At 33.6% G+C, this 19,297-nt stretch overlaps 2 protein-coding genes across 4 annotated transcripts in view; both read left to right on the top strand.

Annotated features, from left to right (window-relative positions):
• Nucleotides 1-19,297, top strand: part of Stacl (SH3 and cysteine-rich domain-containing protein) — a 350,766-nt gene that overhangs the window by 188,403 nt on the left and 143,066 nt on the right. The gene's annotated exons all lie outside the window — the stretch shown is intronic.
• Nucleotides 2,646-3,896, top strand: LOC149427049 (sodium channel protein Nach-like). Its single transcript, XM_089635179.1, has 2 exons — nucleotides 2,646-2,650; nucleotides 2,732-3,896. Exons 1-2 carry the CDS (start codon nucleotides 2,646-2,648, stop codon nucleotides 3,894-3,896), a joined length of 1,170 nt encoding a protein of 389 aa, XP_089491305.1.

Below are 19,297 nucleotides of genomic sequence, written 5' to 3'. Positions count from 1 at the left end.
GTTCACAATGGAAAGCACGGAAAAGTTAACAATGCTGAGTACTTCGACAAATAGAATCAAGTTGTGATTTACCTAGCACAAATACCGATATTTTCACAAAAATCACAAATTTCATCATTTTAATCTCATTCTTTACTTTCGTGGAAAATAAATCAAATAATATGCGATACAATGTAGGTACTTATACGGTGTCTGGATAATCGTGGTATAAGCGGAAAATTGGTGAATCTAGGTACATCACCCTAAAAACAATATTTTTTGATCTGGGCATTTTGATTTTTTTTGGCGATCAAAGGATTAAGTGAAATCTTTTGGAGCTGGGTCTACGCTTTGACGCAATTTAAAAGATATTACACAGCTGAAACTAACCCCCTAGCCACTGACTTTTTTCAGATTTTACCTGAAAAAAATCGCGGGCTCTTTAACTCGAAAACGACAGCTCAAATAAAAAAAAAATTAACCACAAAATCGATTCCAAATGTGTTGTAGAATCACCAGTTTCCCGCTCGTATAACGACTTTCCGGACACGGTGTCAATTAAAATAAATCGTCTACGTTAATTTAACGTGTTTGGTATTTCAGTTAATCTTTGATAGATACTTATTGTCTTCCTAATTTTAGTCATACGCAATTATAAAATCATTAATTCAAGAACTATTATCGTGACTAAAAAATAATCTGCAAAATTTGAAGAAAAAATAATCTGTTTGTTTTTTATGAGATTTGAACAGAACTTTCTCTTTTGAATATTTGAGTAACTCTATCAGCTCTCAACGTCACCTTCCATCCTGAAAAAAGTAAGTAATTCTGTAAAATAATATGAACCGATATTCCGTGTTCAAATAGCAAATATTAGGATTTCTGCGGCTAAAGAACACTTGTCTTGAAGCATTAAGTGCTAGGGGATGTTTTGTTTACTTTTTAGCAAAGAAATAATGTATCGTCTTGCTCGGGGCCGCTCTGTCTGTGTTAATATTTAAGGGAGTTTTCGCCGCAGTATTTCTTGGCGAACAAATTCCAAATTGCGGGCGAAAGGTTCCGAGAACAGGGGAGCCTTAAAAATACCTCAATTACGTACTTAAGACTTCCCTTTGATACTTCAAAGGTGCAATTACCAATAACTTCTTTGTTTGTGGAGCAAATTATAAAGTCTTCCCTTTTATATTCAAAGGTGCAATTACCAATAACTTTGTTTGTGGAGCTAATTATAAAGTCTTCCCTTTGATACTTCAAAGGTACAATTACCAATAACTTTGTTTGTGGAGCTAATTATAAAGTCTTCCCTTTGATACTTCAAAGGTACAATTACCAATAACTTTGTTTGTGGAGCTAATTATAAAGTCTTCCCTTTGATACTTCAAAGGTACAATTACCAATAACTTTGTTTGTGGAGCTAATTATAAAGTCTTCCTTTTGATACTTCAAAGGTGCAATTACCAATAACTTTGTTTGTGGAGCTAATTATATAGTCTTCCCTTTGATACTTCAAACGTGCAATTACCAATAACTTTTTTTGTGGAGCTAATTATAAATATGTCCAATTATTTTATCATAATTAACGCTAATCAATAAATAATATCTTTAACGGAAATAAATTAATAACTATATATAGAAGCAGACTTAATTAAAAAGCAAAAAAAATTATAAAACCTCTTTTAAATGTTTTTTCCACTAAACTGGTCTTTTTCTCGTCTTCCAATATTATATTTTCCGTCTAACAATATTGTAATTCCTAATTCTGAAAAACTCCGCCCACTCTTACCCCTCCCCACTCCATCCACTGTCCAATTGTAATCAATATTTAATTTTTTACTTTAGTATATACTTACAACTTTGTTCATGAAACATGTAGAGGTTATTTATATTAAAGTGATGTAAACACTTAAAGTTATTTGTGTTTAAATATAATAAATAATGCCATCACAAAGGATTGAAAAAATTTAAAAAAATAATAATAATATCTTCTTCAATAATTGATGAATAATTATAAATTACTTAGTTTTAACCACTATTTTAATAAGTAAATAAATCAGGAACTTTTTTTGTGAAATGAGGACATGTTAAATCTGAAACATATATAATTGCGCTCAAATGACAGACTGAAGTCATTCAGGTATTAGTATTAGTATAAACATTATTTATGTATGTAAATTAATGGTATCTCCCAGATATAATACCCAGAAATAAAAGCTTCAAATAATAATGTCCTGCGTATAGCATTATCGTTTAATGGTTCAGTCCATCATCCATTATGTATTCATCCATATTTCTCGTAAGTAAATTACATTTGGAAATATGTTCCTTTAGATTTGTATGGGCTGACATAATGCGACGTTGGTATTGTATATTGTATTATAATGATGATGTCCATCAATATTTTTCCATTAGATCAGAATATATTTGAAGGAAATGGAAATGTAAATGTCACGGTGTTTAAAAAGCTGGACAAACGCCGTAAATACGTTACGTTCATTTTATTAGTCCCCCAAGCTTCAGAAAAAGCGCTCGTTTACATTTTTGATTCGGCATACATTTTTAATTTAGTCATCATGGAAGATAATGACAATATGGCGTATTTCAAAAACAAATTCCGGACGCTCCTGGAAAGATCTGCGTTTATTTGTGAAAACACCTCTTTCCACGGAATGAAGTATGTTATCAGTTGCAAAAGGTGGTCTTCGAAATTCTTTTGGATTTTTGTGATTTTCCTGTGCTACCTTGGGCTCTACAGGATCCTTACCGCTTCAATTAAGTCCCTAAAGGAACAGTCGATTAGCTTCACGCTCGAGACAACTTATCTGGGGTGGAATACAACCTTCCCAGCCGTCACCGTGTGTGAACTTTACAACAGCGAGAAGGTTTGGGATATTGCCACTGAAGAATACGGAAACAAGCGAAGCGACCAAATCGACGAGTTTCTCGGAGACGTATCCTTCTTTTATGGTACTTGCTTTAGCTGCTCGTCGATCTGCTTGCTAAATAATAACACAGAGTGTCCAAATAATTTAACACGCATCGTTGAAAAGTTTAGGGCAAAATGCGATGAAATATTTGTGGAATGCTCTTGGAATGGTGTAATTTTCGACTGCTGCTCAAATTTTCTACCTTTGGAAACCGAATTTGGACTTTGTTATTCATTCAATTCCAAGTACACGAAAACTGATCATCTTCACATGAAAACGTCCAATCAAAAACATGGTGTTGGAATCTTAGAAATAAGCGCGGCTGAAGACTATGAAGCCTTCATCCATCCACCCGAAGACGTTCCGTTTATTAACGGGGAACTTGACATGAAAACTACCGTATTACTGGAAAGTGCTTCCTCGATTACATTCAGCATTATAGAAGTAACAAGTGATAATGACGTGGAGCAAGTCTCTCCCGCTGTTAGGAATTGTCGTTTTCCGTTTGAGAAACCTGAAGAGTTGAAAGCATACAACATATACAGTTACTCCAGCTGCATTGTCCAGTGCCACATCGACGCTCAGATAAGGCTGTGCAACTGCACGCATCACCTGATGCCGTCGCCCTACAAGGACCGCTTCTGTGGCATATCTGGCTTAAGATGTCTCAGTGACAACTACAGCACCCTGACCACTCTGAGAGCAAAAGAGTCCAACAAGGCCGGTTTGGATTGCGATTGTCAGCCTGCATGTGACGAGCCGGAATATACGCTGGTAGAATATTACACGCACGATTTGCCAGATGGATTGAAGGAAAGCAAGGCAAAGTTTGTTCTGAACAGTTTGCCAACGCTCCGGTACAACAGAAAGGTCATGAGAACGGGTCTGGATTTGTTGGTTGCAATTGGCAGTGCATTTGGTCTCTTCTTTGGAGCGTCAATCTTGAGTATTGTTGAAATTGTATACTTTTTATTCTTGAGAAAATGGTATTAAGTTGATGATTCTTACATTTGAATCCGTTGAATTTTTTTTAACAGAACGGGTAAACAAACTCCCAGTAAGGCTCACATTAGCAAATAATATTTTATAAAAAATATATACTTCTATTGTATCAATTTTACTACATTAACTCCATTTCAGTTTTTTAATAATTCTTAGACATACTCATTTCGATTTTCGGTGCGTGGGTGCGAGATTATAGAAAAAATTGACAATAATATTTTTTCGAGAGTCAATAAGATTCACAAATCCTACAATTGGGGCATATTTAGTGATTTTTCACAGGTCTGCGCTAGTATGTCCTAAAATCACCTGGCAAGAGGGTATTACCGTTCTGACAACCATTTTAGAGACAAGAAATATTTTTATACGTTTTATCGATCATTCTGTAAAATTAAACTCTTTATTCCTTTCATCGTTATTTAAATAGTCGATTGTATTATTCTTAATAAAGCAATTTGTTGGATCGAGTCTGATTCCTGAATAGAATAAATTAGCTTGAAAGTTTTGGCTTCTGATAAAACTTTAAGCTCCGCATTTAACAACACTTTGTTTCCGCAGGTACGAAAATTTAGGGCGACGTTTTGGATTGAAACTTCCACGTTTTACTAACACTGGGATTTGTTTTCAACTCCGGGCTGATATATATATTTACCAGAATGACAAACATAATAAACATTTACTGTGCTTTGATAATAAATTTAATGGGTGCACAGGAAATTAAAATAAATTAAATTGTTAAAATTTTGTATATAAAAAAAATATGAATAATAGTATGTGTTTTATTGTTTATTTGACATACTGTTCATGCGTTATTTGATAGATTTTCCAGTCTGCTTTGTACGTGTACGTTTGTGTGTGATTGCACTTACCTCCTGGCATTCTGGAAAAAATACTAAAAATAGCTTATTCCTACAATTCACGCAAATAAGAAAACTTACCAAACACAATCCTACCGGAAGCTTTTGTTACCGTTAAAATTACAGATAATTGTTCCGCCCATGGGAGTGATTGGCACGTAACCAGTTAAAACCTCTGTAACATCCGTAGCATATAGACTTACGATTACTAGAGTTTAAGAAGATATGTTTAAGTTTTCATACCGAAATAAATGTTTGCTTTGTTTGTCTTTGCGTTCCTCTTTTAAAAAATATGTTTTTGAAACTACCACGACGATATTCTCCCTCTTCTTAGGATTTCGGAAAAATAAACCAAAAATTAAAATTCATCGTATATCCGTCGATATTCTATCAAAAGTAGCCTAAACAGGTACTATCAAAAAGGATCCTAGGAATTTCTGCGGATTTTTCAATCAGCAGAAAGCAGATTTTACCAATATTTTGAAATATTATGATATCGTTTATGTCGCGACAATTGCAGTTCCAATGAGATATTGGTAATCAGCAAGTGGTGATAATTGCAGTTCCAATGAGATATTGGTAATCAGCAGGTGATGATAATTGCAGTTCCAATGAGATATTGGTAATCAGCAGGTGATGATAATTGCAGTTCCAATGAGATATTGGTAATCAGCAGGTGATGCTTTGCACAATTTAAATTTCGATGGACCCGTTCCACCAAACTTGCGTACACCTATTTATTTTTCGTACAGCGAGAGCAATTAAAGCTGAGACCTCAATTTAAACATAAGACTAGACTATTTAATGCTCTTAAGAAATGAGTATCGTCTTTATTAACTAAGGGTCGACAAGTGAAAGATCTACCGGTCTCACAAATGCTTTCGTTTCTGTTTTCAAGCAGAAAAATATTTAGCTCATAAAAGGTAGTATGAGGATGTTCATAAAGTAATATATATATTTATGAAGGCAAAACTTTTTAACAATATCGTAACGTGTATATTTTCTGTCGTTCCCGGTTGCGAGAAACGAGATAGGGGAATGTTTTGTCGGCGACATATGGCTGAGGAAGTGTGCCTCCACGGAATGTATGTTAATATATACAAAGTTATGGAATAAGGTATATGAGAAATCCTGGTTTTGTTGAGAAAAAACTGTAAACAGGGGAAGCCCTTTATGGAAGTCAACACGAAACAAGAGTTACACTCTATTTAACAAAATCTTCAAACAGGGACGACGCACACACGAGTATATTTGGCGCTGGTTTATGTGTTCACTGGTTTATAGGGTCAGCGACTTAATCTGCTACATCATTTTCTAGACGTAATGAAAAATGAAAGTTTGTGTACGGTTGACAATATGTCAAATTAACCTACCCGATATATTGACACTTGAATGTTGATATTTACTACTATTTTTGTTTCAATAAATATATAAAACAAAGAATCGTCATAAAATTAATACTAAAAAAAATTCTACCTTCTCAACAGAATCACTTTTCAAATTGTTTCCAGTACTAAATATCAATGACATATTTAAGTAAGCGTCCATTATAAAAATGTGTAAAGAAAAAAATAACAAAGAATACCAAGAATTTAACAATCTAATGAGAAATGGAAATCAATTTATTACACCTAATTTTAAAACAACACAAATGCAAATTTATTTATATTTTTATTATATTTACCAAGCTATAAAAAACAACAATAATCTCCCTTCTGAACTACGCTGTATTGTCAACCAATCAGAACAAATAAATAAAAATTTAAAAAAAAACATTACATTGAAAAATCTATATTCTATACAAAAATATTATAACATACAACCTATGTAAGAATCGTGGTTCCTTTATCAGGCAATAGAACTGCTCTTTTCTGATAAGGTATACATAACCAATGATGATCTAAAATGTAATATTGTTAAATATTTATGTATCTATATTCCTTACATTACAATAAAAATAAAATAAAATAAAAAATGATCTATGTCTTCAGTCGATCAATCATGTCACGATGTATTATTGAGAAAGAGACGCTCAGATGGTTCGGGCATGTAGAACGAGACGCTCAGATGGTTCGGGCATTGAGAAAGAGACGCTCAGATGGTTCGGGCATGTAGAAAGAGACGCTCAGATGGTTCGGGCATGTAGAAAGAGACGCTTAGATGGTTCGGGCATGTAGAAAGAGACGCTCAGATGGTTCGGGCATGTAGAAAGAGACGCTTAGATGGTTCGGGCATGTAGAAAGAGACGCTCAGATGGTTCGGGCATGTAGAACGAATGTGAATGGTAGAAGAAGTCTGAATGATAGAAGATTATGTGTGAGACGATGTATGAATGTGAATGAAGCAAGTAGTTTGTGCCAAAACTGAGTTGTTTGGCGGTCTGTCCTCTCTGCCTACCCCTTCCGAGAAACACTATGTGGTTTATTTAGTTAGTTGAGATGTAATAAATACAGTTTCTTTTTAGTTTTCAATTTCTTACTTGAAACACATATTTATGAAATAACTGCTGTGGGCAATCTGGGTATATTTCGAAACCGTAAAGATGTTTCAACAACTGTGTATGCGCCTATTCTATGTCTTCGATAATGCCGAGAATGGTCCTGTTGTATTTCATAAAATAAGATCAAAATACTATTATACATTTTAACAGAAAACAGCGCTATGTATAAAATCCTTTAACTATTTATTATTACAAAGATGCATCATTCATGTACAGTTTTAATGTTTCAACCCTCTTTTTGCTAACCCACAAAGAACCAACAATCCTCATATTGACGTGATATTGTAGCGCAATACATGCACTTATCATTTAATTACAAATATCATAAAGAGTATGAAAGCCATTAGCACATTGAGCTTAATTAATAAATTCTCTCCGTTCACACCATTCTCGTACTTAATGGTGACGCATATAAGAAGCCTTGTTCCTTGAGTAGACAACGGCCTATTAAATTAATTAAGGCTGACTGGCTTTGACAATTTTGAGAAGGCTACTTTATATCACACTCCAGTTACCTCATATTTATGAAATAAAGCACATGCTTAAAGATGGTACATTCTCATATATCGTTCTCTTTCTGCTACCGAGGAGGATTTAATGAACGTATTTAGTCAACTTTATCTCATTTTCCTTTTAATATTTTGCCAAGACATGAAATATTATGAATACATTGCAAATTGTACACATTCTTCACATGTTACTTACAATATTTTTTGGTTTTGTTTGTTGTCTAGGACCTAATAAATTATGTTCTTGGCTTACTCTACTTGAGCGTTTCTGTTGAGATCCGCAATAAAACTTTTTGTATCATTTTCGTGATTGAGTTTTAATTCTACAAGACAATGTATACTCTTCTCTATATTATGTTTACGTAGAAGAAAAATGGGTAATTATTTACCTACGACTACCGTTTTTTACACGCATTTAAAAATAAACAATCATTTGATTCATCTTAATGACAATAAACAACAACTTTTTGCATTTAGGATTTTGAAAAATATTGATATTTAATATTATTTACGTAAATAATAATTTACGAGAAAATTTTCCGTACGACAGACCATTTTGACATACCGAGTTCTCGCATAGTTCGCGTTTGTTTGTGTAGTGGCAGTGTAGAAAACATGAAAGGCATAATCGGCATAATGGACAATTTTTCGAGATCGCTAGACACACACCCGTTTATTGTTAGGCGATCAACTTTGATACCAAACATCATATGAATTTAGTTTCTTAATATTTAAAGGTTTACTACTTTTTTTTTAAATAAAACGTTTTAATTTTAGGTAAGGTTGGGTTATTATAGGTTATTACAGGTTAGGTTAGGTTAGGTTGGATTATTATATGTTAGATTAGGATAGGTTAGGTTAGGTTAGGTTGGATTATTATATTATGTTAGATTAGGATAGGTTAGGTTAGGTTAGGTTGGATTATTATATGTTAGATTAGGATAGGTTAGGTTGGATTATTATATGTTAGATTAGGATAGGTTAAGTTAGGTTAGGTTGGGTTATTATAGGATAGTTTAGGTTGGATTATTATTATAGGATAGGTTAGGTTAGGTTAGGTTGGGTTATTATAGGATAGTTTAGGTTGGATTATTATAGGATAGGTTAGGTTAGGTTAGGTTGGATTATTATAGGTTAGGTTAGGTTAGGTTAGGTTGGATTAGGCTATTTTCATATAAAAAACCATTATTTTTCTCTTATTCCGCTTCACTCTTAATACGCAATATTTCACTTTCAAATAAATGGATTTAGCTTTATTAATTTAAAACATGATTTATTATGTCGGGGGAGACGGAAAAAAACGCACATTTAATTTTAATTTCGTTTATTAAGTCACTTACGCGATATGTCAATGAGTATGAGGCGCCATTATAGTCGCAGCCGACGGCGACTATGTTCATATCAAGAGTTGGATTATATTCATAATATCGTATTAGAATTAAATCACAAACCAGTCTTCGAATTCCGCTTCACGGTTAATATGGAATGTTGACTTTGAATTAATACTTGAATTTAGTTATATTATTACTAAAAGTTACTATAAATGTTGGGGAACCTTTAATAACGCCTGCTCGCGTCCCCTTTAGAGTTATATCCCAGTTTTCAAGTAGTTTGTGGGCTACGCTAGGTTTGTATAGACTGGTTTGTGATTTAATTCTAAGGTAAATTTTGGATAGGGCCTGACACGCTTATTACGAATAATTTTTAGAAAAAAACTTTATATTCGCCTTAATTACAATAAAAGAAAACTTTTTGCATTTCGGGCGGCGGAAAATTATGCATTTTGATTTTCAATTGCGTAAAACCAAAATTCACTCCGCGAATCGATGTGGCGACATTAGGAACGCACTGTTATGTTGGTATCACTGATGCATTAACAAGAGCTAAATACGACCGTTGCTATCTTCGTGGGATACCTAGGTTTGTGTAACATGGTTTGTGATACAAAGGAAAGTGCCCCTTAATAACGCCTGCTCGCGTCAAGGCAAGAAAAACATCCCAGTTTTCAACTAGTTTACCGGCTACGCTAGGTTTGTGTAACATGGTTTGTGATACAAATCCATTTGTCTTCCACGAAGTTAGCCATAGTCGTATCTACGCAATGTATCAGGGATACCAACATAACAGTGACGTACCTAATGGCAGCTGATTGCCGCCGCATCGATTCGCGAATTAAATTTTGGTTAACGCAATTGAAAATTTAAATTCATAATTTTCCGCCGCCCGAAATGCAAAAAGTTTTCTTTTATAGTAATTATGGCGAATATAAAGTTTTTTTCTAAAAAATATTCGTAATAAGCGTGTCAGGCCCTATCCAAAAATTACCAATTCTAATATGTAAAAAACGGTAGTTGTAGGTAAATAATTACCTTTTTTTAAATGCGTGTAAAAAACGGTAGTCGTAGGTAAATATTTACCGAAAAATGAAAGCACAATATTTTTAAAAATGTTAATTGCGTAGCCTCTAAAAGAATTATCATCAATCAAACGTGCTAATTTCGGTTGTTTATGATTTGCATTCACAATTCAGAATTGAAACGTTACTTAAAATGGCTTTAGCCGTCTTTGGTGACCAGATCTGAACATCGAAGTACTTGTCAATCTTCCTCTGCCCCATCTCTTTACCCTTATCTACCTCAATTGAGGATGCCTTAGTCTCACTGACTACAGATGATTGGAAGCAGTTGGAACTCTTTGGATGGATTTTTCACGTTCAATGCAATCAAATTTCCTTTGAATTGACGTGTCATTTTCAAAGTTGGAATTGCTTTTGTGTTGAATAATTCAAACAAGCGATAAAGTAGGTACCTACCTACGATATTACATTTTAACAGAAAAATATTTTGCTTGACTTTTGAAAATTAGAACACATATCTGAGTTAGTAAGAAAATTAATTAAAATTACCTACTATCTCTCAACTCTCGTAAAATATGAACATTTTATTTATTTGTGTATTTTTTAAAATTGAATTTACTGTTACTGCAAAAAAAACTGAAACTTAAGATAATTTTATATTTACAACATTGGCCGATAATAATATTATTGAGATCTACTGTAACGTGATGTATTCCTCACAAATCTGTTAGATTTGTAGGAGCCGCACGCATCATTTGCGAAACGAGAATGTTTGGCTATTGCGGAGGAATGCTTTGCTAATCTAGTGATATTTTAAATAATACATCTTTCCATGTATGTCCCCGTACCACGATGTATAAATATCGTTGTCGTTCTTTGTGACTGTAAATAATCTTGTCCGCCGTTCAACACCGTCGGACGGTGGACTCATCGTTTATTTAATAAAATGTTACGTTGAAACCTAGCTTATAATATTGGAGAACACGCATAATTTTGCTTTTTTATTTGAATACCGCACAAAGCCGTGACTGCGCGTACAATAACAATATGATTAACTTATACAAGTTAAATTGAAATTTTCGTGCATTTGATGTACCAAATGTACAACAAATATATGCTAAGAATATACTATTGAAACATTTAAAAAATGCTTAATCGTCTACAATACTGCGTTTTTATCACACTCTTTTAAATAACAATCACATCAAAAATATTCCAAGACATACAACCACATTCGGAAAAAAAACTACATTTATTTTGCGATAAAATTCCAATACATCCTCCCCCCTGATATAAAGCGAATAGAAAATTTTAATGATTACAAATCAAGAATAAAAATCTGACTGAAAGCGATTAATGAAAAAGCTATGAAAAAACATTTAAAACGACATAGAAAACAAATAAAATGGAAATAAATAACTTTATTCCGCCTCAGCACAGGTCACCCTAGTGACGAGGACTAAGAAATACAATTTACTATTCATATATTTACTATCATATTTTGTATGTAAAATTTTTAAATAGTCGCTATAATAAAAAATAAAAAAATTACCTCCATCTGAGGAGTAAATGCAAAAGTTTGCGATCTCCTGTAAATTATCAATAGATTATTACAACATAATAATACTGTTATTATTATTGACATAGATACAAAGAGGCGTTAGGTTCATACTAATTGAATAACGAAGCCTATAAGCAAAAAATAGCTACAACAATTATTTGTGAATGAATGAAATTAAAAAAAAAACAAATACCATCATTCATAGCCAAATGGAACGGAACACATTAGAAAGACATGGCCATTCAAAGAAAACGTTAACGAGCGAAACAACTTATTATTATGAACGCCTCTCGGTTCTGTACCCGTTCCACCAGTTGCGGCCCACTGATAGGCGAGCATGTCCGCGGCAATCATGACGTCACAGGCTAGCGACGAGCATTTTTGTATGAATGTCCGCTAGATAAATCGCGTGAGGTCATACTCAGACTGCTCGCCGCGAACATGCTCGCCCTTCAGTGGGCCGCTTTTCCTCTACTTCTCGATGAACAAACGAGCGAGCAGAGTAGTAGAATATGATGTACGTACTGCCACTAGATTGTCCTTCATACGCTTATGTGTTTCTGCGTTCCTTGTCTCACAAGAAAACATTTTTTCACAAAAATAGCCTAGAACGACGTGTTTGTGGCAGCCAGTGATAGCTTGTCTGATTAACGGACTTATGTATACTTATATTTGATAATATATACAGACTTATATATAAACTTATATTTGATAATATGTTACCTAAAACTAAATTTAAAAAAAAAAAAGTCTAACATCTTTTTAAACTGTTTTTTTATTAAATATGCAAAAATAACTATATGTTTTTTATATATTTTTTTTCTTTATTCATATTATAACACAATTGTTGGTAAAAGATTATTTATTTAAAGTAAGTAAGTTCACAGATCACATAATATGGTAAAAATAGTCACAATGTATCAATTCACTAATTAACTGAGCAAGGGATCGGAGGGAACCTTGCCGTTAGGCTTTGGGAACAACAAAAACTGACTGTGGTTCTGCTTAGAGGGTCGTACCATAGGACGAAGCGCAACTAAGGCAGCAGTCGAGGGTCTGGTTGGGGCTTTACTTATGGTAGTAGAATACTCCTTAGAGGGTCGTGCCAGAGGACGAAGCGCAACTAAGAGAGCGTACTAGCCAAGAGCGAGCTGCAGACGAACTGACTAATTTAGGGCGCGCAGCCTGTTATATAGCCCATTCCTTGTTGCGGGGTAGGGTTGGTGTAGCGGCTCGAGGGTGAGAGATGCGCAGAAGGCGTCGGCGCATCCGGGTTTGCTTAGGGGTGGGTGAGCAGGATGGCGCTGTACGGGGGAAAGAGATGGTGTAGTGGCAAGCGTAAAAACGGCGCGCTACAATATTTCTTTTTTCATTTAAACCATAGATACTGTAACCACTACTGTTTTAAATACATACCTACCTTATAATGCCCACGCACAGGCTTCGCCTTTGTGTGATTTTTTTGTCACTGCCTTATATTTTGTATAATTTATATACGTATCTGTATGTATCAAAAAAATTTCCAATAAAAAAATGTGAAATACTACACGAAGTAAATCACAAGTTTGTCCACAGGACGCAGTTCAGAGAAACCACACGCGGTGTGTCAGTAACCTATATTTCCTTTTAATTCATCTCAGGTTATTTATAAAGCTAATAAGCATTTTTCACTGCAACAATAATTAAAATTCCAATTATTTTTAAAACTCTCTTATCTACCACGCTTGCACAACATAGGTAACCAATATTCACAAATAGCAGATATTTTTGATAGCGCCAAAAAACTTACAAAAGAGAATTTGAAATATTTTTTCGAAAACATTTATTAGTGTATATGTTGTTTTTAATAGCAACATTGTAAATTTTATTTAATTTTAATGATATTACCGTGTTATTACTCTACAGTTATTTCGTAAACTTTTTTTTATAAAAAATGCTATTTTTGTGTTAATGTATCTGTGCCGTTTGTAGATAAATCATTTTAAATATAAATGTGATATCTCATACACTGGCAATATATGAAAGTGTTTCGGTGATTACATAATCATCATCTTTTAAGGTTTTTTTTCTCAGAAAATCTATTTTGATAAAGTTGCTAATGATTTTGAAACTCTGAAAGCAAAATGTAAAATTATTTTACAAAAGCTGACATAATTATTTTCTCCCGGTGATTTATATTTATGGATAAAGTGATAATCTTCTCGGTGCTTACTTCATTTTAAGAAGGGGGTTATTAATTTTTGAAAATAAAACAAAAGGGCTTTAAATAAGGCAAAAACATTTCAGAAATTTTACCCTTTCCAGAAAGTATTTCAACGAAAATTGTCGCCTAAATTTAGGGGCGCGTTTTCGAATGAGTGCCTCAGGCGACTGAATACCTCGCCTCGACTATGCTTCTAGATCTGCTGTCTAATGTCCATAGCTTGAACCTGACATTAAAACTCTTCCAAATTGGTACTTTTGGATTTCGTTAGTTAATAATATTTTTTGGGTAATTATATTTCCTCTAAATACTCAAGGGGATAATTCGTACAAAAAGAAAATGAAAACTTCCAACGTTAAGGCTCCAATTGTCTTTATTTCCTAATAAAATGAAAAACGCCTTACAATATTCTCGTCGTCTGTATAATTTGCTTTGAAAAAAACCCTGTGAAAATCTACCTACAATTAAAATGAAGGCTTCCATTTCGACGAACAAAGCAGTTGTTAATTATTCAAGGTGGCAATGTATACAGAACCTAGTACCTAGATGTATACTGCCTACACGTCTACTATTCCACACCTTCCCGCCCTGGATAAATTATATCTTATAAATAAATTTAATTTAAATACGAGTGTAGTATATATTTCATGGCATTTTTGTTAAGCTGTACATTGATAAATTTAGAGACAGGGTTGAAATTTTTTGTTCATAATAGTCTCAAAATCCTCGTAACAGGGAATGCGATAATGACATATCATACATAGACATGTGTAAACAATGTTAACTTATGGGTACGTTTGTTTACCAACCATTTTTCTCCTTAAACATAAGACAGCAATACGTTAAAATTACACTCTTTGAAATCACGCCAATCATCTGCTTGAATTAGCTGCCCAAAACACAGTTAGTTTGATCATATTCCTGGAAGTGTTGCGCGGCTACCTACGGCTGGGAAACCTTCCTTTGTCGTGTCACTCGGGAGCCGTCTACAATCCGGGAGGAGATTTATAATTCCAAAAGCAGAGCAATAATAATTCTTGGATTTACTCATACAAAAGTACAAGTAACCTCATTGATCATCTACGCAAGTCTTTTTAAGTTCTGGGCAATTCTAATAATATGTCACCAGCATTGTCTAGAATAACCAAATATTTTATACTTATAAACTAATTACAGCATCTTTACTACATCAATAAATTCAAGACAAGTTTGCACAAAATCAATTCAGTTGTTTTGGTCATTTTCAGTCAAAATAACTTCAGATGAGATAGATTAAAGTTCTGGACAATTCTAATAATACATAGTATTATGTTGTCCCAACATTGTCTATGAAGAAAAATTTTCAAAACTGAAAATCGATTAAACTAATCATCACAAGCTGTGGTGTTAAAAAGCAGATAGAGGACACACACTTCTTGTTACATTCACATTCATACTTCGTTTCACACACACATATTCGATTACTTATTCGTAATTAGATATATAATACCATATATCTTGTTCAAAAATTGCCTTAAAAATCGGTAATATATAGTGCTACATTAAACTTTCCTTCCATTGTGTGAAAACTGAACTAATCTAAAAATATCAGACTTATCTAAGCTTCATCTAACTTTCGTTTTACTTTTAACATTTATATCACGTATAAATGTTACATAATACAGCCTTATAAATAACATCATTAGATATTTTCCGTGAACGTCTTCGATCTTCTAATCTCTCCTCATATAACAATGTCATGGCTGTTCGGAGAAGAGAAAAATATCTCAGCAGAACAGGATCACGTTCACTAATAAAAATCACGTCATGACAAAGAACATAACAACAAAAATGCTACAGAGTTTTCTCTTGCTTAACTTTAATCCAGGCGGGAAATTTAATTCAATGGAACGCTTTCTGATCTTTAATCATAAATTTGTCCGAAGAAGCCTTTATCGTTTTCGACGTTTTGAGTGCTCGCGCTATCGTCAACTAAGTGCACAAGATAATCACAGGAAGTAAGTTAAATGTTTATTTTCATAAAATCGGATCGTTTTTTCCGAATATTCATGAATATAATTTTCCTAAAGAAAACCCACAATATTCAACATAAAATTATATTTGGGAACATTTAGAAAGCTGATAACTCCCGCGTGTGAATTTAAACACATTTTACGTATTTTTATACATGCTACGAGGTTTAATTTTAACGAAAAATAATAACTTTGAAGGAAATATTTTAGCGCAGTTCATTACGAACTTCGTAACCTGATTTAGAATTTAATTTTCAGAAAGCGTAGAAGTGTGAGACTAAAGCATTATTGTCTCATATTCTGCTTTACAATATACCTTCGTAGTAATAATATTGATTTTAAGTCCTGAATGAAACAAATTTTTACTAAAAAATATTGAAATTTAACTCTGTGGTACCCTGCACCTTTTAAAGCAGTAAATTTTGAAATGTGTTATTTTACTTATTATTTTTTCAATGATAAACTAATGTTTATAAGACAAGGTTTCTTTTATGCAAAGCACAAAGGATAACAAATTATTATAAGCAATAAATAGTCGCTTGAAATATCCATACAAATTGAAAATATCTCACGAGTAAAAATAAATTCCCATCTCCGGCATTTATTTTTACTTAGGAGATATTTTCAATTTGTAAGGATATTTCAAGTGACTAATTATTGCGTATAATAACTGTGTATAGGTAAATGACATAACTTTAGTAAAGAACTACATTAGTAAATATCTGTTAGGAGGCAAAATCGGTGGGAGTAATCAATAATGTAAATTATTACAGAAAATTAAACTAATTTCCGTGAAAAAAATCTTGAAGACCCTCCAAAGCAATCTACCAAGAAACCACAGGCAAAACCATAGCATTTTATTGAAGAAGATCAAATTGATATTGATATCAAACTACAGAGACGAAAGTTCAATTTCAGAAGCGACGTAAAATGTTAAAAATCTCTGGGATAATTCTACGATTCTTCGTAGAGATGGTCCAATGCATTTAACAATAATTCAATCCCAGATATCAAATACGTGCCACGAATGTGGAACAGACGGACCCTTGTTGCCTAAGTGCTCGTAGACATCAGCAGTCTGGGCCACTTCTACTCTGCAACTTCTAGAACTTTGTTTCCCGTTTCTGCTCTTGGCTCTAAAACTTTATTTTGATACTGATCATTAATTTGTTCACTCTATTGTATTAATTACAGCTGTTTAAATAGAACCCACAAACATAATAATTACGAGGATAATTAATCTGCGCAATTTTTAATTAATGAGGATGAGTAATTTACTTCGCACATCATCAAATAGAGAATACTTTGTATATTTGAGATAACTAGGTAAAGGTACAATTCAAGTTTAAAAAATAGTTAAATTATGTAACTATTTATGATTTAAACTTGCTATTTATGGTATAAATGTTCATTCAAAAAACATCCGTCGCATTGCTGGGCAAATGCAAAAATATTATTGATATCTTACCAAATACAAGAGGCCCATAAAAGAATATTCTCTGATGGTTTGTGAATAATGTTTATGTCTCTATTGTTTATATCTATATTATGATTTGATTTATATCTACAACCTCTTTCCAAGGCTAAAATCGATAAATCTATTGTTTTGTAAATTTTTCGTTTTATATAATCTTTTGTTTTGCATAATTTTTTTAATTCATATTCCTTTCTCACAAATTTATTTTACTTATTCCATATTATGCTGTCTCAGTATAGGTAAAGTCACAAGGAGGAAATCCATAAATGATTTTATTTTAATATATAATACTTTTGTACAAAACGATTAATCTGTCGATTTCACGAAAATGAATAAATAAATAAATAAACAACATGTTTTTTCTTGTTCAATGATAACTCAACACATTAACAATTCAACACACTTTTAAAAAGTGATATAAAGTCATTAGAAACGATGAAATTTTTTTTTAACCTCACCTCACCTAACCTAACCTAACCGAACCTACTTACCCCAGTTAATAAAGTTTTTGTTTCATCACTTTCCATGACTTCATATAACTTTTCAAAGATGTGATGAATTATCATTGTGATGGTTTATCCGGTCACCGTTTTTTCTAACTAGAAATGTAAGCCCATGTTAACCGCATGCAAGTTACACTAGGAATGTATTTCTATCAACGTAATCCACTTTCGAAGGTTGTGTTTAATCAAATCCGTAGATATTTCTCAATCAATTCCATTCTTTGTTCTGATGCAAAATCTTGAAGGCAGTAGGAATTTCCGAGGATTCTCTTGAAGCAGGAAGATTTCCGGGTCTTTTGTAAATCTGAGACAAAGTATGGGGAATAGAAATCCAATAATGGCATTATTAGCTGAAGCGGCCTTCTTTAATATGGAAATTTTCTGTACCCTCAGTTCTTACTCACGCCTGAAGTAACATTTTAAAGATAGTTATTACTTGGAAAATAGTTTAGTATATGAAAAATTTTAATACAAAGGAAATGTTCTGTTTAAGGAAAATTTGATACTTAACACCGAAGTGAAGTGTTAATTTCTTACAAGCCACGGCTTAAAATGAAATCAATTCTTTTAGTTCTGAACTATTGAATTTTATAATACTAAACATAAAGTTTAGGGCATATGGTTTACACTCGCACGGTGCAAGTGGGTACCCTACGTAGTGTCGGAACATCCACCTAACCATAGTGGCCATCCACTGAGAGGAGCACTAATTTATATTATTTCCTAATAAACCTAACTTTGCGTGTAGCGGGTATGCAACGGAGTATAGGAACATGCCTCTGGCCGTAGTGACGATCCACCGAAAGCAGCACTGATTTATATTATTCCGTAATAAACCTTACTTTGCGTGTAGCGGGTATGCTACGGAATGTCGGAACATCCCTCTGGCCGTAGTGACGATCCACCGAAAGGAACACTGATTTATATTATTCCCTAATAAACCTTACTTTGCGTGTAGCGGGTATGCTACGGAGTGTCGGAACATCCCTCTGGCCGTAGTGACGATCCACCGAAAGGAACACTGATTTATATTATTCCCTAATAAACCTTACTTTGCGTGTAGCGGGTATGCTACGGAGTGTCGGAACATCCCTCTGGCCGTAGTGACGATCCACCGAAAGGAGCACTGATTTATATTATTCCCTAATAAACCTTACTTTGGGTGTAGCGTGTATGCTACGGAGTGTCGGAACATCCCTCTGGCCGTAGTGACGATCCACCGAAAGGAGCACTGATTTATATTATTCCCTAATAAACCTTACTTTGCGTGTAGCGGGTATGCTACGGAGTATAGGAACATGCCTCTGACCATAGTGACGATCCACTGAAAAAAACACTGATTTATATTATTTCCCAGGAAACCTAACTTTGCGTGTAGCGGGTACTCTACGGAGTGTCGGAACATCCCTCTGGC

The sequence above is a fragment of the Hesperophylax consimilis genome, chromosome 1 (assembly GCF_061612785.1).
Source record: "Hesperophylax consimilis isolate HC1 chromosome 1, BYU_Hcon_1.0, whole genome shotgun sequence".
In the NCBI taxonomy this organism is placed as follows: domain Eukaryota; kingdom Metazoa; phylum Arthropoda; class Insecta; order Trichoptera; family Limnephilidae; genus Hesperophylax; species Hesperophylax consimilis.
The sequence above is the reverse complement of the archived record's forward strand: the minus strand, read 5'-3'. Positions and strand labels throughout refer to the sequence as shown.